Source organism: Nicotiana tabacum, chromosome 23, assembly GCF_000715075.1.
Source record: "Nicotiana tabacum cultivar K326 chromosome 23, ASM71507v2, whole genome shotgun sequence".
Lineage (NCBI taxonomy): Eukaryota > Viridiplantae > Streptophyta > Magnoliopsida > Solanales > Solanaceae > Nicotiana > Nicotiana tabacum.
The window spans coordinates 136,015,699-136,026,717 of record NC_134102.1 but is presented as its reverse complement, the minus strand read 5'-3'; the positions used below and the strand labels follow the sequence as shown (position 1 = coordinate 136,026,717).

The 11,019-nt window shown below is 36.1% G+C and overlaps 1 protein-coding gene and 1 long non-coding RNA gene across 3 annotated transcripts; one reads left to right on the top strand and one right to left on the bottom strand.

The window, feature by feature from the left end:
* Window positions 1-3,971: 3,971 nt before the first annotated feature.
* LOC107786484 (uncharacterized) lies at window positions 3,972-5,554 on the top strand. Its single transcript, XR_012706023.1, has 3 exons — window positions 3,972-4,131; window positions 4,236-4,340; window positions 5,416-5,554. It is a non-coding gene; the product is annotated as an uncharacterized LOC107786484 (long non-coding RNA).
* LOC107786483 (uncharacterized) lies at window positions 5,266-7,188 on the bottom strand. Of its 2 annotated transcripts, XM_016607972.2 has the most exons (6): window positions 6,724-7,188; window positions 6,527-6,641; window positions 6,362-6,443; window positions 6,211-6,262; window positions 6,028-6,079; window positions 5,266-5,940 (listed from the first exon to the last, which is right to left on the bottom strand). In XM_016607972.2, exons 1-6 carry the CDS (start codon window positions 7,060-7,062, stop codon window positions 5,771-5,773), a joined length of 810 nt encoding a protein of 269 aa, XP_016463458.1. In that variant the 5' UTR covers window positions 7,063-7,188; the 3' UTR covers window positions 5,266-5,770. The 2 variants fall into 2 exon arrangements, with proteins under 2 accessions (XP_016463458.1, XP_016463457.1); XM_016607971.2 differs by having other exon boundaries at window positions 5,633-6,079.
* Between the last annotated feature and the right edge of the window lie 3,831 nt (window positions 7,189-11,019).

Here is an 11,019-nt window from a genome sequence, read left to right as displayed (position 1 = left end):
GGTTAAGCACAAATAATAACTAAAATGTGCTAGTTATTTATAGGCAAGGCAACACACATAACGTAGTATTTAACCGCGATATGCTTCGCGTGTTAAAGATTCTTTCGGGTATAATACTATTTTTAATAACATGAATGGGAGGGAGAAATTCATTAATTTACTCCACTGATAATGTTAAATATCAATAAGATTTAACAACAATGGAAACATAATTTTATTTGATACATTTTACAACATAAACAAGTACATACACTTATTACAACCATATTACGGAAACAAAACACTATGTGTATCCTTGATAGTTGGGCACATTAGATGAACTTCTACCAGGAGCTGAATTACCACCGCCACCCAAACTAGCTGAAGGACATTTTCGACGGTCGTGTCCTATTTGCGAGCATATATCACATTTGCACGCATAAACGGAATCACCAACATCCATTTGGTTCCGTATACGCGTTCATTTTTGCACATGTCGCTGACGCAAAAACTCCTTGTTACACACCATTTTAAATGGTTCCGACGGCCAATAATGCTCAGCACCCACTGGCTGCAACTGCCCACTATAGGTGTTTAAGTATACAGCAACACTATATTGTTTATCAACGTAGTTGGTTAGTCCTAAACCTGTATGTTGAAAGCACTTGATGGCATATGAGCACGGCATATGGTAGATGGACCATTTCCCACAAGAGCATAACCTTCTAGATTCATTTATGGTGTGTACACTATTTCCCGAATTTTGATGGATAGCGGTGTGAACTTCAAAACCATTTAAGTCGTGACCATACTATAAAAATGAATGCCAATGTGCTCGCCGCCTGTATTTCTCAAATCTTTTTATTGGTAGTGGCATAAATTCAACACCCCTTTCCATCAATGACGTTGCAGCTGCAGCCCTTTCAACAAACCTCTCCGCCATCTACTTGAATGACATACGCACCATGGCAGTGACATGCAATCCTCTTGCAGACTTCAATAACCCGTTGAAAGACTCTGACACATTTTAGTCAGAATTCCCCATCTTCTGCCACCATCCGCATGCAAAGTCAACTTTTCAGGCTTATGTCACATCAACCAACGATAGGCTGCCTCGTCTCCCTGCCTGATAGATTCCATGTGCCTCTGGAATTTATGCTCTTGGCGATCTGTTGGAACCATCCACATTAAATCATGCAAATCCTTGTTGGGATGTGCCTTCTGGAAATTGGCCTTCAGGTGCCTCACACAGTAACGGTGGTAGGCATACGGTTCTTGCCATGCAGGCAAATTCTCTACAGAACTTATAATACCACCATGCACATCAGATATTAGACAAATACCTGAACGTTGTTTGATAACGTGCTCTTTCAAGTGGTTCAAAAATAGTGTCCACGTCTCTTGGCTTTCATTGGTATAAATAGCAAAAGCTAAAGGAAATATACTTCCATTAGCATCTACTACAACGACGATCAACAGCTTAACATCATACTTTCCATAGACATGAGTGCCGTCTATGGATATTACCGGCCGACAATGCAGAAAATCATCAATTGCTAGTTTAAATGCCCAAAACACGTATTTGAATATATATTCTGGTATTCCCGAAATCCGCTCAAGTTTCCATTCAACAACGGTCCCGGGGTTAAAGTGTTGCAATGAGGCCATGTACTTGGGTAGAACTGCAAATGACTTATCCCAGTTACCATAAACAATTTCAAACGCACGTTTGCGCCCAAGAAATGCCTTTCTTTTGGTAATGGTACAACCATATTTCTGGTGGACGGATGTAATGTACCCTTTGATCTTGTACCTTATGGACGCTTCAATGTGTGAAATCAGGACAAGAGAAATCAAGCCAACATCCAAGTTGAAGTGATTCCCACTGAATGTGTCCATTTCATAAGTGTGGGTGCTAATGTATTTACCCACTTTCCACATACATGTTTTCTTCTTGCTCGTACGCAGCATCCAATGACAATCCGTAAACCATCTACGACAAACAATCTTGTATACATCCGGAGTTGACTCTCATACCGTCATCTCACGACACTCTTTTACGTTATACATTTTCGCCGCCCTGCTTAGGCGCGTTTTATCAGGAAAAAGCATGCCATTTGCCAGCACCGTTGGTCTAGACTCATCCCACACTACTGTCCGAATTTCATCAATATCCCTTGTGAGGGCATCCACATCCGGCATACTTGGAAAATAATCAAGGTAGGGAATCTCCCTTGAATGAAACGGCACTTGGGACTCGTACGCTCTTGGTCTAATAGGGGTGGAGCATGCTCCCTCATCAAATCAGGTCCAGCATTCTCTTCCTCCTCATCACCACCCTCATTAGGGAAGGGTGTGTCATCTCCGGACTCATCGGCATTGTTGTTATAATCACTGTTCTCTTTCCTGACTCTGTGCATCTACCATATCCCGATTAAATATGTAGTCTTCGGGCAATTGAGTCAGGACAGGAGGTTCAACTTGCTCATTTTCACTGCACAAACAACAAAATAATGAGCTACTCAAATTGATAAATACTTTACATATAGCTATAGCACTTCACTTACAAGTCGTAATGTGTTGACATCCCATGATGGACATTATCCTAATGGTGATGACTCCCGGATGGACCACCATGATCCAACACACCAGAACTATGCATATTCCAACTGGGCGTGGGTTCATGACTTGTAAAATTCATATCTGGTTGGTACCTCATGTGGAATATATGAGTGTTAATACAAATTCAATACAACAAAAATAAACATCATAACATAAAGAAAAATTGAAGTTTACCACTCGTCTTGTGGATTATGTAAAGTAGGAGAGAAATTATTTTCTCGCTCCTCATTCGCCCGTGGAGATAAGTTTAAATAAGCCAAACTCTTTTAGCCGGAACCTGTTCGGCAAAAATTGCTCCAAAATAACCACCCGATGACTGAGGGTTATCCCTGCTTTGCGCAACCTCATTATTGTGAATGTCTTCAACCTTCACGTACATTTCCAACATTTTTATCAAAAGAAACTCTCGGTATTCATCCGGAGTCCTCAAAAAATCACTCAAAGTTTCATCATCCTCGATGTTAAACTCAGCGTAACAAGCAACCCCTTGCGGAGTGACAGAATACGGATATCTTCCAGTTTCTTTAAGGTTCACCGAACGTTTGCTCACACTCATTTTATTACACAACAACGATACAAGTCTATCGTACTTTATTGTAAGTGGCAACTTAACATGATACTATGGAGATAAACTATAGCTCACTGAGTTATTCGCCACCACAACCTCACCCCCCAATATAATGAAACCCTTACTTTTCGCTCTTCAGACATTATGACAAAATGCTTGAGAATTTAACAAGAAGAAAAATTTAATAGGAGTAGAGAATATTTCTGAATGAATTTTTGCAAAATCCTTAACACCTTTAAATAAGGCAATGCCCAATCCGGGGGTTCGAATTTTTTGAGGTATAGCGCCCTTTAAAAGGGAGCTATACTCATTTGAATTATTGTTATGTCAGTTAAGCGCAAAAGAGTTATTTGTGGGCTCACAAAATATGTATAGCGCCGTTTATAAAGGCGTTATACCTGGCAGTTTTGTTAAAGTCAGACCACCCTTTTAAAGGGCGCTATACCGTAACGTCCAAAACGTGTTTGGTCACAATGTTATTTTTCACTCATTTCGGTCATTTGAGTCCACAAAGACCACATTTAGGTTCCGGGCCCCCCTATGAGCAAACCTTTAAGGTCAAAAGTCAAAAGTGTTGCCCATGAGACAAATGAGAGGCAACACTTGATAAACTTAAAGTTTTGCCGATGAGGCAAGTGAGGTCAAAAACTCAAAATTACCCACTTTCAAGGCCATTCTTGCAAATCTCCCGACTAAAATGGGCCTATTAGCAAATCTCAGTACTACGTAGGCCCAAGTATCTTAATTACAATGAGGCCCATATAGAGACCCATTAAAATCAGGGCTGTAGGCAAACAACAGCTAGGCCCGCTTGAACTTTCAAGAACATTCTCCAACGCTCTTGTTCCTGCAATATCCGACCACCTTCGAACTGCTGACATAACATCTCTTCTCTCTCTTCTACTAAGGCGAAAGATCAGTTTTTGGGAAGTTTTTAGGACAAAAGAATTTAAGATTTTCTGGTACGGTTTCTACAATTTCATCAATCTTGTAATCATGGGGTTTCCTGTTGGATCGGCAATTCAACATTATGTTTATTTTTCACACATTTTTCTATGATTTGCAGGATTTGGTGAAAGGGTAAGAAGAATTGCACCTATGATTCGAACTGAAACTTTAGTTCCTGCTCTAACCAAATTCAAAACCATGGTTCCAGCCGGAGGAAAATTGGGTAATTTCTCAATGTTATGCTTTCTTTATGTACGAGCACTAATTATATAATTACAAAGGAACCTTATGTCACGGGTTCGAGCCGTGAAGCAGTGTTTGGCACCGAAAAAAATGCTTAAAAGCACTTACTTTACTTTTAGGCGTACAAAAATAAGCCAAAAGCCAAAAGTTGGGTATTACCAACTTATGACTTTTGGCTTTTAGCTTAAAAGCTAATTTTTAAAAGCCAATACAAACACCCTCTTACCTTATTTTTATACTTTTCATGCCTAAAAGTAAGTGCTTTTAAGCACTTTTATCATTGTCAAACACTACATTAGTGTAGTCTGTTTATATCATACCCCTTGGGTGCGTCACTTTCACGAACCCTGGGCGGATGCGAGATTCCTTATGCATTAGGCTGCCATTTTTTGACTAATATATGATTACGTACATAACAAATATACACTCCACTTTATTTAGATTTTTGTCTAGATACAAGTTTATATGTTAATTTGACTTATATTATATTAGTGTTTGTAGAGAATATAACTAACTAATGTTCTCTACTTCCAATTTATGTGACACTATTTTTCCTATTAGTCCATTCCAGGAAAATGACATATTTCTCTATTTGGATGTAATTTAATCATTTAACTTTAAAATACTATTAAACCCTCAATGAGTGGCTTTTATCTACACAAATATTATGGCTTGATTAAGATTACAAGTTTCGAAGTCTTTATTTCTTTATTAAACCCGTTACGGAATCAAACGGTGTCATATAAATCGGAACAGAGTGAGTATGAAAAGTCAGTGGGATAGAAAAATTGACACGGAAATGTTTAAAATATGAAATTTTAAATGAATTTGAATTCTTGAATCTTTTGAAAATTGTATAAAAAAAATATTGTCACTGGAATTGTGTCGAGTATATTAGGAACGTTCCAAAACAAAGAGTGTCTAATTAATTCGGATAAAGATAGAATTGTTATTACAAATGTACAAGAAAATTGTAGTTAAGGATATTAATGTTGACTACTTGATTTACTGTTGTATTTGTTTTGATAAACTGAATAATGGCAACATTGATGTAGTTGGAACAATGATCCCTAAGAAGCAAGCAAATGATGATGCTGGAGAAGCCCAGATGAAGACGGAGAACATTGAACCCCTTGTTGCTTTTAGCAGGCCGCCTCCAATTCCTCCTTTCCTTGGACCTCTAGTTGCTCTTTCATTGCTTGAATCATGGTCGAGACGAGATAGCAACGATGATTGACAGCTGAGATGGTTAATGGCATATGCCTTCTTCTGCCTATAGAAGTAAGAAACTTTTGAAGGTTTTAGAGTCTTGTTAAATGTGAAGTCTATCTTGTCTACTATCTTTATGTAGGAAAAATAAGTCGTTGAAATGTTGTCCGATGTCTTGAATTGGCAAGCTGTGCATATCTTCTACTTGTGGAACATCTCTATAATGTAAAGGAATAACTTGTAAATAAGTGTAAGAACGGTGACTGTGATACTCCATAGCTTGCGGTACCAGGCAATAATTGGACCTATGCTTGGCTTGAGTGCCATATCGTAGATAGTTTGTACCACTTGGGGATTCATCAAGAACAACCCTGCATAGGAAATGTTTTTTGTCCCGTTGAGAATATTTTCTTCTCTTGTTGGTGAAAGTATAAAGAATATTAAAGAAATCAACATACGTGATGCCTCAGGGAAAGTATCAAACACTGAAATGACCGTCTGGAACACGTCCTGCTTTTTGTCAAGAACATGAACACCACGTGTGTTAATGAAATAGGAACTGAACAAAGACATCTTGTTGATGAATTAGATTGTATAATTTGCTCTTTTTCTGAAATATAGAAAATTGGCGGTGTTCATACCAAAGCAAAGCTTCCTGGTTTGATTGGCGATTCAATGATTACCTGAGCTTTCCTGCATAAAATTTCCATTTCTGGAACTTTTAGTACTTGTGCGGCGTACAAAGTAGTAGTCTTAAAAGTTAACATGGCTTCAGAAAAGTTTGAAATTTACTTTATAATTAGTTGTTCACCATCTCTTGATAACTCGTAGCAGCTGCAGCCTCTTGTGAAAGGAACCTGTTTCTTCTTCCACTCTGCATTTACCAAAATATAGTTTCTCAAGTTTCAACTTATATGCATTTTCTCTAAATGTGAGAAATAGGTGATTTGGCCTTACCTAAGTGCCAGTTTACCACAGTTGTAAGATCAACTCCTTCATAAATTTGTTCAATGCAGAACTTTGTGTTCTTACCCATGCATGTGGTTAGTTTCTCCAGAAGTTTCAAAGCTTCCTGCATATATTTGCAAATAGGAGCTTCAAGAATTAGACAAAGTTACTATACTTTCATATTTCTGAGAGAAGATTGAGGTTACCTTTCTCCCTTTGAATGGTCGAGTATAGGAGAAATCATCAAAGAAACAATCTTCAGATATGAGTAGTGCTAGTTGGTTCAGGTCGTTGTTGTTGATGCTAGAGTAGAATTTCTTGATTGTTTCGGATGGAGAAGATGGACTCGTGCCATTATCGGGATGTGACATTGAAAATGTGACCAAACAGTTTGATTTTCTCTTGATGCTTTGTATATCAAGTTTTCGTTGTGATAGTATTTTGACTGGTTCATAGTTAGCCTTTAACGGAAGGATGCTCCGGCTATGCCTAAACTCTGGTTTGGACCATAAAATATGTGGGAGAAGTTGGCCTGAAAATGCCATTTTTAATTGATATAGCAGCACTATAGAAACTGTAATAATCTATTTATTAACCCATGATTGAGAAAGTGTAAAGACTTTGGTTTATGCCTTGGCATTGAGGAAAGGAATTGCTGGTTGTCCTATTCTTTCCCTAAAATTGTTGCCTTGATGTTCTCTGCCTTGCTCTGTACTTGGGGAAAGGAATTGCACAAGATTACACGAGGTTTACTTATTTCTTATATCCTATTCTTTATTATTTTCTTTTTCCTTTTTTTTTTTTGAATTTTAGCCGTTTGCCATTTCCTTTCAAAGTATTTTAATTTAATTTTTTTCTAAAAACAATGGATGACTAAAGAAACCAAAAGAAATGTTGGTGTCATAGGGGTTGCTTGGCAGGAGGATGTTAAGCAAATGATAGACAAGCATCAAAAATAAAATTTTATAAGAGAAGGCCATATTCCGTTACATACATTGATCTTAATATTTGAACCTTGCATTGTAGGTGAAAATTTGCTCTGGACAGTGGAAAATTGTCACAAGATGGGGAGGAAACGATGTCTAAATACAAGAACTCAATGAAAATGATACTATTACAAAACTCTCTAAAACCCCTGAGGTCATTCGACAATCGACTCTAACTTGTCAATCTCCTACAAGATAGGGAGGAAAAAGATGTCTAAATACAAGAAATCAATGAAATTGACACTACACAAAACTCTCTAAAACTCTTGAGGTCACTCGACTCGTCAATCTCCTGTCATTGTTATCTCGCACATAAAGGAACATTCATGCTTTCCCTACATCACAAATTTTTTTTTAAGTCATGACCATCTTTATCTCCTGAGGACTAGGATTTGGGAGCGGAATTTGAAGGTGGAGTGGCGATCGTGGCGAATATGGCCGCCAGCGAATGCAACGCCATGGCTGCTATCCTTGTTTTAACTTGTCCTCTCTTAGGAAGTGGCCTTCGACCTTTTATCTTCTTGTCAAATAACAAAGAAGTTGTTGCTACATCATTTATTTTAGGCGCCATTTGACAGGATTTGATTCTACAAACGGTTCAGTACAAACAAAAAAATTCGAATGCAAGAATTAGACTGAACGCCTTCTTTGGCAAGAAACAAGTGATTATTACTAGTGTTTTGACAAATCCAATTGCATGAATTAGGCGTATATATATAAACCACAACATTGCTTAGTCATTCAAGAAACAGCGGCCTTTTTCATTGTAGCTACGTTACTAGGGTAGCTAATAAGTAATGACAAAAGGACAATTTGTTAGCAACCTTTTGTAGTAGGTTCATCACACTAGGTAAGGCAGTGGGGAAGCATGACAGCTAAATTTTTCTTGACCAGAAAGATTCCCTAGCAGAATTCTCTAGTGTTATTTTCAAATCATTAGTTGACTATATATGAAGTTAACAATTCCGATCATTTTATTTGTCAACCAATTAGTTGAGTGTACAATATTTGGCAATTTATTAATCATTTCTTAAATACAATAGAGTAGATTGTTTGTTAGCTAACGGAGATGAAGATTAGGATGGATTTATCATGGCTTGCTTGTAAGGTGACCCTATCCTATAAAGTGATACAACAAAAAATTTAATTTTATGCTCATTAAAATAAAATAAAAAATTATTTTAAGTCTTTCTCAGCTCATAAAGTGGATAACGATACTTCAATCACAATCATAGGTAAAAAGTTTTACAACCATAAAAAATAGTCTTTCTACTAATACTATAAAGAAGTAATTACCAGTTAAGTGTTAACACTTGGTATTGCATTTTGGGAGAATGGACAATAGTGCAAAATCAGTGCACTGACTCTAGTCTTTCCACTAATATACTGTAAAGAATTACCACTTGCCACTTGGTATTGCATTTGGGTGAAAATTGGATAATGGTCAAGAATTATTATATTTTTTTAAACAAAGTTGCACTATAATTGGCCTTTTCAGGGGCGTATCTAGGTCGAGGGAGGTGGTTCATGTGAATTCATGCTTCTATTTTTTAATTATATATAATAATGTTATATTTTCTTAAAATTACTTAAATATATGTGTGTTCGCACATGGTGAAAAGCGGGTTCAACTGAACCCGTTTCGTCAAAAAATAATATTATGTATATGTATAAATTACGACTAAAGCTGCATAAATTTTGTATAAATATTTTATTTGAACTCACTTGACAACTACTATTTTACGACTAAATTTGTATACTTCTAAGATTGAACCCGCTTGCGCAAAATCCTGGGTCCGCCATTGGTAAACATGATTTAACGGCGGAGATAGTTTGATGGCAAAGAAATAAATTCGATGGTAGTCTCATATATTCAAATTATAATTCAAATACACCCTTAACACGGATTTTATATATATATATATATATATATATATATATATATATATATATATATATATATGTGTGTGTGTGTGTGTGTGTGTGTGTGTGTGTGTGTGTGTGTGTGTGTGTGTAAAAATCACTAAAAATTTTAAAAAGAATATAATTTTGAACCTATATTTACAGAAGTGTTATGGTATGCCTAAAGTTAAACCCATCAAATTAAATTTTAGATCCACCTCTTTACAGTAATGTATCATTTTCTTGAAATTTTGAATCCGTCTATGCTCCTTTGATGTTAGGCATACGCTATTACTCCTCAATCCACCTCAAATTCCTATGAGCATATGAAACGGAATTTTTTTTCTGTGACTATAATATTTTACAATTCTTTGTTGGTAACAGGGGACAAGCATTTTGTCCATGTGTAGCAGAATCAAGTCATGACTAGGCTGTTTCAATTTCAATTGTAACACTTAAAAAATGAAGAATTGTTTCTCAAGATAACCAAAATTTGTATATCCATTGAATTTTGTATATCTTGAAAATCTAAACCAGCAAAAAATCTTAGACGATAGATTTCTATTTCAATTGTCCGCCGCATGCTTTCTGTCTAATGTAGCAAATGAAAACCAGACAACCCAGAATGTATCCTAAAAACAGCCTCGTACATCTGTCAAATCCACACGAGTTCTTCTCGATCAGATTGGTCATATTAATTGTTTATTTTTTCTAGCCGTATATATAGATTATACATTAATTATACACAACTATACACATATAATACATAAATTATATATATAATATATATTCGCTGATTATTTTTAATTTTAGTTGTAATTTAAGTTGTAGGGTGACGTCTATTTAGGTTAATTTTTTTAAAAATATTGTCACCTATTACGTCAATGAGTAAATAAATAATGTGGGTATTTCTAGATGCCACCAGTTGGGGAGAAAGGAATCTTGATAGTCAGACAATCCTTCTGGCATGCTACCCAACCCCCTGCCTATAGTCCAAAACTATATTTGCTGGTTCAATTGAATTCAATATTTTTAACACGAAATATAAATATACATATATATATATATATAAGAAATTATTAAAATATTATATTCAGAACTCATAATTTTAAAAATATAAAGGTTTGAACCCATCAAGTTTAAATTCTGAATTCGTCGCCCTTCCAAAATCATTTGAAGATTAAAAGCGGATCAAAAATTTGAAGTTTATGAATTTTTACAGCGATCTTAAATTAATATACGATTATAAAAATCCCACAGTCAAATAAATATACGGAGTTTGAACGTAGATATTGGATTCACGTGAACAAGTAGCTGACAGTATGGATGAGAATAAACCTCTCCCAGACAAGACTTTCTCTTTCCTGGTCTGGATTAAGTTACTACACTACTATAAAAGGATCCCAACTGGCTCAAACAAAAGCAAACCATCTCATAACTATCTTATCCCAGTTCAGAACTTGCAACATTTTCAGTCATACTCCACTAAATTATTTGAGCTTCAAAATCATGAATCACAAGATTGATAGAGATTCTGAAGCAGCAATTGAAGGTTTTAGGGGTACAAGGCCTTTACCAAGAAGGGGTCAAATAAAATCAAGAATTGCAGCAAAT